The sequence below is a fragment of the Mycteria americana genome, chromosome 3, assembly GCF_035582795.1.
Source record: "Mycteria americana isolate JAX WOST 10 ecotype Jacksonville Zoo and Gardens chromosome 3, USCA_MyAme_1.0, whole genome shotgun sequence".
Classification (NCBI taxonomy): Eukaryota; Metazoa; Chordata; class Aves; order Ciconiiformes; family Ciconiidae; genus Mycteria; species Mycteria americana.
Window position 1 is genome coordinate 107,266,556 of NC_134367.1, and position 12,913 is coordinate 107,279,468.

Sequence of the window (12,913 nt, forward strand, 5' to 3'; positions counted from 1 at the left end):
GTAGGTGTGGAAACAGAGGAAACCTTTCAACCCCAGATCCCAAGAAATCACCACCAGCTTCATCTCCTTTTCTACGTGCAGGTACTGCTACCTTGCAAAACAGCGCAGAGGCTCGGGGACCGATGGCCTCATTAATATTAGCAGATTAAATAGTGCCTAGGGATGAATCATGATCCCTGTATTAGTAAGCTGTTCAAGCATTTCATGGCCTGTGGCAATTACTGCTCCCCCAAGCCATTCCCAGGCACAGTCCAGAGTCAAGGACCTAATCTCAATTAGCCATCAGCACGGAGCCACCCTCTTTTGATGTGGACAGCGTTTTACTAGTGTAGACGCAAGCTCTTCTATGCCAGTTGGTCTCTGTGCCCTGGAATATCCCCAGGTACATTTAATTTACTGCTACAGAAGTAGTCGATAACGCTTCATGGTTATTCAAATGCCTGCTATCTCTATTGACCGAGACATGTGCTGCTTGCATCAGACAAGCAGCATGTTAGCTACCCTACTAAAAGAAGAAAATAAACCCATCACATCAAGGGACCACACTATAACGGTGTTAAACTTTGACCACGCTTCAGCAGAGACAAGCTCAGCCACAAACCTGCAGGGCTGCTCTAGTGACTTCTCTGGAGAGCTGAAGGCAAGCGTTACAGTTATAACCTAACTGTTACCGGTTGCACGTGAAAACCATCACAGCAATGCTGCCCAAGTGGTCCCGGGATTTCTTTTCAAGGAGACAAGATCATGCTTGGATTAATAAGTGTTGAACAATACCACTTTGGGACAAGAAGAAAAAGATTGGGAGCATGCAGTTTTAATCCTGACATTAACAAGCTCGCAGGTTAAGAGCAAACTTTACTCATACAAAGGTCTTAAAATTATCCAAACTGACACAAGCTCCCTATTGCTAACATACATCAAGCTCAGAACAACGGGTTTATTGAAAAATACACTTTATTTACAGGACATTCAAACTTCATTTTGAAAAAAAATTAACTGTACATAAAACTTTAAGTAATTTTTCACTAATAGTTAATAAAACCACAGTGAGATTTTTCCATTCTTTGATTCAACAATCACGGAAATTACGTTGTGGCACATTATTTAAATCACATAATGAACAGAAAAACTGGAGGAAACTTTTAAGCAACACAACTCCATAAATGTAACAACTTTATACAGTGACATCCTCATATCAAGGTACCACTGTTCAAATAAAGTATTTAACACAGAAAGTGCTTCCACTGTACAGCAAAGTAGCAGAACCTATAGAAATCTTCATAGTGTTTGGATTATCTTTTCAGAAATGTCCCTTTTATCTGCTTTGCAATTAGTGATCCAAGCTTTCCCCTAAGCTGTTAATGAATGACAAACGAACGCTAGCGATTTCATTGTACCTTCTCAGGCTTAGAAGCCAACTTTCTTTAAAAAGTTGTTTCAGGTGGAGTGTTTATAAAGAATTTAAATGTATATAAATATATTTATATCTCAGGATGACTACTTAGACAACACTTCGACACAGATCACAGGACATAAAATAGTCCTTGGAGTAGCCATCCATAGACCTTGGGTGGTGAGCTTCACTTTGGGGAAAATTTGGATGCCAGCGTATTCCCTTCAAAGTTCAGAATAAAAGGGAGCATTCAGGACAGTAAGTGTTATAACTGGGTAGAGGCGGGCAGAAAGAATAGGAAGAACTAAACAAGATCAAGAAGTAGCTTGCAATGGTAAAGTCTATCACACAGCAAAACCAGAAAGCGAGTGAATTTGAATTAAACGGAGTGCAAAAATTAAACCAGTGCATAAAAGAGGTATTTCTAAACTGTATTGTAGGTACATCACCGTAACCAGAAGGCTAGCAAAACCATACTGCCATACCACTTTTATTGAAGAGACAAAGAATAAGAAAAACATTAAGAGGAAAAAAACCATGGCTGTGCTACAAGTCAAAATAAGTATCGCAAAGAACACAAGGAGAAGGAAGTCAACTGAAAATTTGGCAAAACAAAGGCAACACTCCTAAAAATAGCATCAGTTATTTTTCTTTACATAGAAAAGCAAAGGCAACATCTGCATTTAGAGAGTTACAGAAGAAGGAAAAATTAAGTATCAAATTGACATGTTTGGTTAAAGGATAACATATGAAAAGGTGACCAAAAAAATTGAATTCACTTTAAGAAAAGGCCCACGACTGATGAAGGCCAGTAAATTGCTTTTGCATTCAATGCCATTTTAATTCATTCCAGATTTCACTCTTGCTCCAAAACTATCTGCCAAGGCTAACAAATGTTTCCTTGTCATACAAGTAGGTCACATGTATGACTGGTTACGGATCAGAGGGCCACATAAGCTGGACACCTGGTTGAAAATCACCCGTGTTTTAAGCAGATTTCCTTTGCTACAGGCAGTGATGGACAGATAGGGGCAACCACTGCAAGAGAAACTGAATGCCATAATGGTGCAGTCAGAAGGGAGTAATTGAAGAGGAGAGGGTAGCACAATCAACCTGCAGTCATCAGAAATTTTACATTACGGAATGGGAGGGGAGAAAAAGCAACTAAGCTAAAGAGGCCAGGAAAGAGATTTTTCAACAGTGCAATACACTACAAAACTGAATGTAGAACAAGTGCCCACAGATAAGGGCAAATACTGAAATATACTGTATTTCAAAATGAGGTAAGCTTACTTCAAGAGAATTAGAAGACTATGCCAAGAACTGAAGGGAAATAAGCCAATACAAAATACGCATTGATTGGAATGAAGTCTTCTACAGAAGTAGAGAGGGGCCACCCAGTAGAGCCTAGTTGTGACACACCTAAAACACAGAAGAAAAATATTTTCTTCCAGGACTCAAAAGAAAACAAGGATAGCAGGTCAGAAACCTTAGTTGGATACCCTGAAAGTCCCTACACAGAAAAAACAAGGTACACCTCAAATAATATAGCTCTGTTGGTTTTGCTTGCTTAAGTAATAAAGCAAATTTTAAATCTGCCTGTTTTCTAGACCTGAAGATTTCTGTAATCCCTGGTATTTTTCTATTTATTCACAGGCAACAGTTACAGTACATTCAACCAGACAGGAAAAATGTTTAAGAATGTTACTTCACTGTATTTTCAGATTACAACACTTTTAAAAACTTAAAAAATAGAAAAGCACAGTTTTAACAGACACTGGAAGGATAAAGAAAAAGATGGTCCATTTTGTCAAATGCCTCAACGTTACACATACTAGTTTTCTCCAGTTCCAGCGTAAACAATACTGCCATTCCATCTTGCAGCCATTTAATACAATGTAGAGATAAAAAGATTACCTGATTTAAGACACAAATGCACAATTATGAAAGGGTGCATGTTTTAGAGGCTATCTGGGAAGCAAGTTCTCCCATTGACTTCATTGTTATTTTGGGAGCTTTCTATTCCAGTCCTCAAAAAAACCTATAAATATATTTGTTATTTACATCTAAACCCTGACATTTAAACATCATCACAGATGAAAATAAGGAGAAAAAGAACAGAAGAAAGGGCTGTCTTACTTTATGCCACACGCTTTTAAAAGACAGAGCAATTCTTAAAATGTTTCCTGATTTACATTAATTCGTGCAATAACTGCCAAGCAAGATCCTGCTGCTTTCACCTCTGCTGCTGCCAATAGAATCAAACAGACTGGAGGATCAAGCTTTTAATTACACTAACACATCGTTTAATTTATAAAATACAAACCTACGATGGAAGGCTATAAAATATATTAATTCACCCAAGAATCTGTTCAAAAGGGGTAACTACAAATCTAGAAATGTGCTATTTAGACGGCAATCGCTGCTTCAGTAAATAGTACTTTCCAAGCAGCAAAACAGCCTGCTGTGTGTTTTAATATTCATTGCCTTAATGTAATCATCCTTATTAATAAGGAGTTGGCTGCTTTCTAGCCAGCCTTACAAGGAGGTCCTGGTATTTTCCCAGCCCAGGCAGGAAATCAATTTTCCCTTTCTGTTAAGCTGTCACTGAGGTAGACACCACTATTTTATAGCGGTGTCCCCATAAATAAATGAATAAAATAGCCTGCCCAGGCCACACAGACCACTGAAAGGCTGCTTTTGACAGCAAAATGTATTTGCAAGCTTCTGGAGCTGGTCTATATAGCCAGTGAGGCTAAGCACTACGCTCAGCGTGGATTAGATGGTTGAGTTTCCTCTCCCAAACACCTGGAGAACAGACCTGACCTAAATCCAGCACTGGTGACAGGGCACATCATCTTGTTTTCCTTAAAGCACCCTTGCATGCCTTCAAAAAGAACAAGCAGCAAAGAGCTAAAGGAACTGCTTCACTAACTACACTCTGAAATACACCGTTGGGCATGGGGAGGAGGGGCAGGGCAGAGGGGAGGGCTTCGACCTTCAAAATAAATCAGCAAGAAATAATCAAGACTACACAAGGAAAAATTCCCTCTAACTTTTTTTTTTTAAAGCTTCCTCTAAGTGGTAACACTGCATATGAAACGTCAAAGGGATTTTCTTAATTAATACGATATTAAATTGTGTCTTAATAATAAAACTTCAGAATTTTAACTCTTCATAACAAACACATTAGCTTATTTATTCAGCATGAATAGTGACAGACGCTCAGTGTTAAAGATACTGCAATCATCCCGCACAATGATGAATTAAGACCGTGGCTATTATAATTTCTGTTGTCAGGAGGAAAAAAAAAAATAAAGAAGACCGAGTTGTACAATCACAACAGTGAACAAGATAAAAGTTAACTGGATGACTGCCTGCATTTCCATTTGCTAGAATCAGTACAGACAACGTTAGCAAGTATTTCTTCGCTTTCATGACAAGAAGTCTCTTCTTTAGCATACTTATACGTGATTAGGCTAAGACTCCAGTATTACTAGTAGAGAAGCAAGACCGGCTTCTGCTCTGTCCCTAAAGACAGGAGTCAATCAAGAAAACAATGCAAGTCAAAATTCCTGAGTGCTTCCCCTCCCCCTTAGACACTCTTAATTTCCTTCAAACCCCACTGGCCAGAAGCACAAGCGTTACTGTTAAACATGAACTGTCTACGCAAAAATGGGTTTTAAGGATCAGTAAAGCATCTCTACTGAAGTCCTTTATAAATATACAGTACTTCAGCCCAGTACAATCATGAACTGGCCACAGGGCTTTCAGGAAACAGCTCACTTCAGCAGAAAAGGCCAGAGTTTCATTCCCAGTGCCACTGGCCATTAACTGCAAGCATCAGTGCAGACAGCAAATACACGCCATCCGCTCTAACAACAGGAATTCACACCTAGTTTGGTAAGGAACTGGGTTAGGCTGTATCGGAAAAGTCTTAGATGAATGCAACACCCTTTGTGGAAATATTAATCCTTATTTCAGATACAAGGGGCTTTTAGGTGTGTTTTGGTTTACAGCTAAAGCACAGAAATCTTTTTGCCACACCAACTTCAGCTACAACCACCGAGGACCCCCTTCCCAGCCAGGATACGTTTGTTCTGTGAAAACACTACACAGAGCGGAGGGAACTGCCTAAAGTCGTGTACTGCTCAACTGTGATTTGTCATCAGACACGCCACAATTTTTCACGATTTTAATGCTATCCTCTGCCAGTGGGTATTCGATAGGGATTTCAGTATCATTTTTACTTGAACCATTGTCTTTATGCAGTGCAGAAAGGCAACTATCGTTTTTCTCAGTATAGCCATTAGTTTTAGCCAGGGGGGGCTCCCGCTGACTGCAGCACAGCTGAGAGTCACAAGCTTTTGAGATGCAGGGTGAGCTGCACAGTAGCTGGGAGGTCTTGTGGTCAATGTACTCGGGCTGGATGGTCACAGAATGGATCCCTGCTTCGTGGAAAACCTTCCGTATTTTATAAGCAGCATCTTGGTAATCAGTGGGGGTTTGGCACTTGATATGAAGAGTAGCAATATTCTTCCCACCTGCAAGCTCCCAGACATGCACCTCATGAAGGCTGCTAACCCCTGGTACATGAGCTAGTCTGTCAGCTGGAAGACATAAGAGAAAGATATTAGAGGCTTTGGTGCACTGGCTAATTGCTAGCTTTCCCATTAAGAGCCCTATCCAAAAGCAGTAGTCTCCGAATTATCTTTTAAAAAGAGCTGTACTTAGTAAAATACGTCTACTCCCAGCTGCCTTCAGTTCAGCCTCCAGAGGACCACACGAGCAGGCCACCCTTCCTTTTGGGTTCACCCCATCCCTCAGGCTCCCTAACGGCAATTTACCAGCCGTTCATCGAAGCAACGTTAGAGCACCTCTTCCTTGGCCAAGACCCCGCATCTTCTTGTTTCTTTAGCCCTGAGCATGGTGGAATTCCAGAAATAACCAGTGCTACCCCACAATTAACCAGTGTGAACAGCGCCAGAGAGCTGCAAAATTAACGAACCTTAATGGAAATTTCTAAGCTGTTTTGGAAGCCTTTTGGAAGAAGCCGCTGCAGGGTTCGGAAATATTGTAATTCAGTGTTGTTTCTTTCACAAACACCCCGCACAAAGCATTAACAGCTCAAGACCTGGTATTTTTGATGTATTGTTGGAGTACCACATTCTCAAAATGCATGCTTTAACTAATCCAGAAAGATTTGAGTCATGTTGCTAGGACACAGGCATGTGACTATTTCTCACGGTTCTTGAGAATTTAGAGCTATTATGAGTAAATAAGCCAAACATGTCATTCCAGAAATAACATATGCATCGAAATATATCATTAAAATTAATAGCATTTCAACAACAAATTTTACTTACTCAGTAGTTGCATATTAACACCTTTGGGAACCATCTGCAACAAAATAATTGAGGTCTCCTTGATAAGCGGGAATGCAGAAGACAAGATGATGAACACCATAATTATTGTCAGGCTTGGATCGATGTAGCACTGCCAATTACATGGAGCATTCCCCAGAGGAAGTACATGGAAGATTGTAGCAGCAACTACCACGACCACAGATCCAAGTGCATCTCCCATAACATGCAAAAGAACACCTGAAACAAATGGCACAATTTCCATTAGTGGGGGGGGGGTTTGGGGGGGAGGAGAGTAAAGCTGCATTTTTCAAGTCTGTTCTACTTGACATGAAAAACGCAATATTCCAAGCACTAACATCATAACCGAAGTTTTCAATAACAGCTTTCAGAACAAAACAGCGAGGGAAATACTGACTCTGCACCACAGCTGCTTAAGTGGGATGCATTATTAAACATGTAGGGTATGCTAGCAACTGCGGTCCAACTGCAATGCCATGGCAACGTAAAATGTGTTTGCTTAAATGCCTGCAGATTATTAAGAGATCCTGGCACATTGAATCTCAATTCTCAATTAAAAATTGATGAATAAATCTATCCGTTCTACCCTGGAAGCTAAGAGAGCCACAGACCACCCCCAGTAACAGTTATTCTCCTCCATCAGCTTCTATGACACTGTTGAAATCTGAAGAATTACCTATGTGAAACCTAAGCCCATTCCTATGGCTCCAAACGCCCTCAAACTCCAATTTTTGGATCAAGCTTGATTACTAGTCATACCCACCAACACTACTAGCCCTCAGACCCCCCAAAAAATTAGGATGTGGTTTGAGAGTTAGTCACATGGATGCCACGGTTTAATACATGCCTGGTCTACTCTAAATTGAGAGGAACCCTGGGTACCACTTTTTACATCTATAGATATGTTTTTGCACAAAAGGTAAAGCCACAAAACAGGCTCTGGTAATAACACATTTTTAGCTGCCCTTTCAACTATAATGACCAAAGTAGTCTTCTTGCTATAAAGTTACAACAAACTAAGAATTCCTTTTTTCTTCCTATTTTTTAACTGCTTTACATAATCTTCCCCCTTCCCGCCATTGCTCAAATGCACTCCAGTTTTGTCAGTCTTTACTGTTCAGACTCAGATTTCATTCGAACCCATGCCTAATTCATAACATCTCTAAATATATGACGTTAATTTCTTTGTCAATATTTTTTATTCCGAGCCTGTGAAAAAATAAAATGGACCATCTCCTTTTAACATCCCTACGACAAGCACTTTCAAGAACTTCACTCTGATTTAATCACTTCCTCTGGGCTGGAGAAGCTGTAAAAGGCTCCCTCTGAAACTCATTAACAACACAGGGAAGAGTTTTGACTCTTTGGTGATGCTGGCCACCGGATGAGACCTAGAGCCACGCCTGTGCTGCCGTTTCTTGCCAGCTCTTTGCACGAACATTGATCTTCAGTGTGAGAAATGAAGGCAATAACCACTGGAGTTCCTCCAAACCGCTTGGGTCAGATAAGAAAGTACGATCTTCTAGCGAGTGCAGCTCTTTCTGCTGGAGTCAGGCGTGTTCTGCCCCATTTGGCAAACTCCCACAAGGCTTTACTCCTCCTAACAGTGTTGCAGTGTTTCCTTTTCATTTACAAATAATCCCAATTCAGCATGGGCTATCAGCTATTGCATGGACGAGAGGGACAAGCAGGATGCAATTGCCAAGGCAACTAACTAGAGAGCACAGCTTAAAAAGAACGGGAAAATGTTTCAGAAAGTCTTCTTTTGAATTCCGAAAAAAAAGTAAGCGTGTCAGAATTATGATAAATTATGACTTGAGAATATGGAATTTGGAAAACGCTTATTTTACATAATTAACATCATTAGTATGTACATCTTGGTTACACATCACATAATGAGGGTCTAGGCAGAAATGAACCCATTTCCCTATAGATCCCCAAAAGCTATGGTTATAAAATAGAATTGAAAATGAATTTTTAGTAAATAAAGTGAGTATGGTAAGACCATAGGTAACGCATAGTTTCCAACAGCTTGTGTTGGAAAGTCTGAAATACTCTGCGTATGCTCAAGAAGTAAAAGGAATAATGTTACACTACAGTAATTAACCCAGTCAGGCAGAATGTCTGGATTCCTGTTCCTACCACTTTTAAAAATCAAGGAAACAATTCCTCTGCCAATCCATTTTGTCCAGCCATATTTTTCAGGGAGGCTCCAATTCTATAATGTACAGAATTTTCTGCCCAAGTGATTACGAAGAAAGTAGAGCTATGCAACTAACTTACGGCAGCAAAGAAAAAACACAGATTTTGAATCAGAATTTTAAAGACACGTATCTGTAACACTGGCTGAAGAAGCAAGGAATATTTGCAAGGAAAATAAAAATAGATTTTGCAAAGATGACATACTAAAGTTAAAGTAGCACTTAAAGAAAAAGTCTCTTTTTAAAAATCAAAGATGACAGGTATCTTAAAATAACCAATACAAAACTCCTTATCCTTCAGACATTTTTGAAAGTTTCCAGCACCATTACGCCTAAGTACTGTCGTTCAGGCGAGTAAGGCCTTCTCTAAAATAATACTCATTGGTTTCTTATCCTTCTCTCCTCCATCCCTGAAAGTGACGGTTTGCTGTTCCTGCTCCAATAATCTTACCACTATAACGCCATAAAATCCAGTGACACCAATTTCCAGACATTCAGGAGAGTGTTGTGGCTCTAGCACGTGGTTTGATTTCCAAAGTGTCTTCCCTTACAGACACATTTGTGTAACTCTGAAAACACTTTTGAAAGACAGGTAGACAGACACACACCAAAAAAACCCCAGGCGCCTGACTGCCATGTCGACCTCTTTAAGCTGAATTCACGTGATGCCAACTTACACGACTTTGGAGGACTATCAGATACTGATAGGTGACCATAAGAAGCCTGAAACTACCATCCTGTTTCAGCTTTCGACAGCCCTTTCCTTGAGGGACAAACTCAATATTTAATATACTCTAAGATACCTGCTTTTGGCTCTGCTCAGAACAGGTATGTAAACGTGTATGCATATAAACAACTATACAGAGAGGAGAGAGACACCTGGTTAATTTATTCCTAGAAGTAGCTATATAGTTTCACTCTGCAGATACCCAGAGACCTGCCAAATTACAACATAAGCCGGGTTGATACTGTCACAGATTCTCTCAGGGACAAGGTTCACGGTTCAAGGACCTGGAAAAACACTGCTGAAGCATCAGTTTCAGCACTTTTTTCCTCGTGCCGATTACAACACATTGTCAGCCTCAAGATTTAAAGAAATGCTGGTTTCTGCCCAAAAGCATTTTGAAGTTGAAAACTGCTCAATTACTACCGCAGTGACACTCGAAGAAGCGCCTCACAGGTACCGGCTTTACCTTCCTATAAGCCCTCTAGCAACTTGAGCTTAGTGCAAGAGGCTTTGCTTTCCAAAAAGTTCAGCTGCACTCTTCTAAAGAATTAAAATCAAAATGTAAAGACACTTGGAGCCAAATCAGCATCACGCTATTTTGTTATTATCTGTGCTATTTCATACAACCAAAACCTTTCTGCTAACGATAACGGGGTCCCTACACATAGAACAGTCCTGGGCTTTTTCTCCATTTCTTACTGACATTTGGAAAAAGAAAAAAATCTGAAATGGAAACCAAAGTGTTTAAAGTTAACACAGTATTAGCAGTATACTCCCGTGCTGTACCTCTGATGTTCAAGGCTTCAGACTTTCTCTCTTTTTTCTTCTCAGGCCCCTCTTCAGGGCTTTTTTGGTCATTTGGTGAATCACCTGCATTCAAAGAAGAAACGCTGTGTTGTGTATAAGTTCTACAAACAGAAAAAACATCATCCTTCTCAAGACCAACTTATTTCAAAGGTGACAAGAAGAAAAAAAGAACAAGCCAAAACATTTTCCATGCAGCCCTCTGAGCAACGCCTCCCTCCCTCCCGCATCCCGAGGGGATGCCCAGCAGCCCGGCCTGAAGCACAAGGTGAAAGAGGCGGCGGGCGTCCGAGCGAGCTCAGGGACACCCGCGGGGCCCGGGGGGGGCCGGGGCTCGGAAAGGGCGCGGGGGATGGCTCTGGCAGCTCGGCGGGTCCCGAGGGCAAAGGGAGGGAGGGAGAGAGGGGACGAGGAGGGACGGGGAAGGGTGCGAGGGGTGGGGAGCGGTGCGGGACGCGAGGGGCAGGCTGGCGGGCGAGGCGAGGCGAGGCGAGGCGAGGCGGGGCGGCGAGGATGCAGCCGAAAGGCACCTGCTCCATCCGCCTCCCCCGGCGGGGCGCCGGCGGGCGCGGCCCGCAGCGCGGCGGCAGCAGGTGGCGGGGCGGGCGGGCGGCGGCGGCGGCAGCAGGAGCCCCAGTCCTGGAAGACGAGGAGCCCCAGGAGATTGACGGCGAGGCCGAGGGTGCCGACGATGAGCACCAGCTGGGCGTCGTCGATGGGCTCGGGCCGGGCGAGGCGCAGGATGGCCTCCACGAAGATGGTGAAGCAGAGGGCGGTGAGGAAGACGGCGTTGCCCAGGGCCCCCACCACCTCGGCGCGGCCGTAGCCGTAGGTGGCGCGGGGGCCCCGGCGGCTGCGGCGGGCGATGCGCCCCGTGGAGAGGCCCACGCAGAGGGAGATGAGGTCCGAGAGCATGTTGAAGGAGTCGGACACCAGCGCGATGGAGTTGCCCAGGTAGCCCGACACCAGCTCGGCCACGAAGAAGCCGACGGTGAGCACCAGCATGAAGATGAGGCGGCACGTCTTCCCCGAGTACCGCCCCATGGCGGCGACGGCAGCGGCGGCGGCCGGGCCCACCGGCGCCCCTCTCCGCGCTAGCGCCGGGCCATGCCCCGCCGCCCGCCAGCCAGCGCCGCCGGCCCGCAACAAGTGCGGCCGCCCCGGCCCCTCGCTCCGCCGCCCGCCGCGCCAGGCCCCGCCCGCCGCCCTGCCCCGCGGGGAAGGCGCCGGCCGCCCGCTCCGCCCCGCCCCGCTCCGCCCCACCGGTACCGGCACCGCCGCCGCCCCGCTCCGCCCCACCGGTACCGGCACCGCCACCGCCTCCGCCCCGCTCCGCCCCACTGGTACCGGCACCGCCACCGGCACCGCCACCGCGCCCCCTGCCCGCGTCCCCGGCTGCAGGGCTGCGGGGAACCCCCGCTGCCCGCCCCGCCGCTGCGCGGCCCCCGCGGCTCACGGGACGTTAGAAACGGCGGTGGCTTATACGAAATAAATAAAATACGAAATAAACGCGAAATAAAACGGCCGTGGGGAGGCGCGGAGCTGGCACGCCGGCTGGAAAAGGGCCCGCTTGGGCAGGCAGAGCCATGCAGGGAACACCAAAAGGCTGCCCGGTGTGCTCGCCGGGACGCCGGGTACCACCACGCCAGCCAAATACGGTGAAGTTTCAGCGCCGGAGCCAATAATTGTACTCCTCTGGTCCTTTATTGATGGCTTAAGCGCCAAATCAAAGGATAGAGTGCCATCTACTGAAGCAGGTAATTTCCTGCCGCTAGCCTTTAAAAAGGCATGTCAAAGCAGTACCTCAGCGGGCGTGAATTTATCGTCGGCCTCTGAGAAAAATAGTTTCCTGCGGTTTTTTACCCTACAGAATAATCTATAAGAAGCATAATAAATGAGCAAACCTCTCTCTTGTACTTGTGGGGGGGGGCTTGTTATGACTTGGGAAAGTGGCACCCCTGCACGCAAACGGAAAAGTGACAGAGCCGGCCTCCTAATACAGCATTTCGAGATGATGGGAGCCGCTGGATAAGCAAAGGAGGTGCCGGGAAATTAAGCCATTCTCAAAAACAACTGCTATTGTCACTAGCTTTTCAGCGACCCCCGACTGAACTTGGGATCATCATACAATTCTTTTTCGTGTTTGACTTCAGAAGTAGGTAAAAAAGAAAATCAGAACTGGGCCCAAGAATAATAAACTAAAATAAAAGACATAAGACCTAAAGAAAATAATGGCCTTAAAATTATATCCTGCGAGAGTCTGGAGTATTTAAGTTGGGCGAGAGGCACACCAGCGCTGGAGGTACTGCCTCAGCAACTACAATTCACGCTGAAGGGCCGCATCAAAAATTTCACCACGCTTGACAAAGCATACATCACTATCAGATAATAAACCAGCATGGCC

At 44.3% G+C, this 12,913-nt stretch overlaps 1 protein-coding gene across 1 annotated transcript; it reads right to left on the bottom strand.

Annotated features, from left to right (window-relative positions):
- Positions 1 to 1,010: 1,010 nt before the first annotated feature.
- SLC30A10 (solute carrier family 30 member 10) lies at positions 1,011 to 11,663 on the bottom strand. Its single transcript, XM_075496448.1, has 4 exons — positions 11,040 to 11,663; positions 10,492 to 10,575; positions 6,760 to 6,996; positions 1,011 to 6,003 (listed from the first exon to the last, which is right to left on the bottom strand). The coding sequence occupies exons 1-4, from the start codon at positions 11,551 to 11,553 to the stop codon at positions 5,528 to 5,530; spliced, it is 1,311 nt and encodes a 436-aa protein (XP_075352563.1). The 5' UTR covers positions 11,554 to 11,663; the 3' UTR covers positions 1,011 to 5,527.
- Positions 11,664 to 12,913: the final 1,250 nt, after the last annotated feature.

What these genes read in the sequence shown, in the direction of transcription:
- SLC30A10 (XM_075496448.1), bottom strand. Translation starts at nt 11,553, where the DNA reads ATGGGGCGGTACTCGGGGAAGACGTGCCGCCTCATCTTCATGCTGGTG. An exon ending in TGAAGCCTTGAACATCAGAG is followed by an intron (nt 6,997 to 10,491) that starts GTACAGCACGGG and finishes CATTTGTTTCAG; the next exon opens with GTGTTCTTTTGCATGTTATG. An exon ending in TGTTAATATGCAACTACTGA is followed by an intron (nt 6,004 to 6,759) that starts GTAAGTAAAATT and finishes TATGTCTTCCAG; the next exon opens with CTGACAGACTAGCTCATGTA.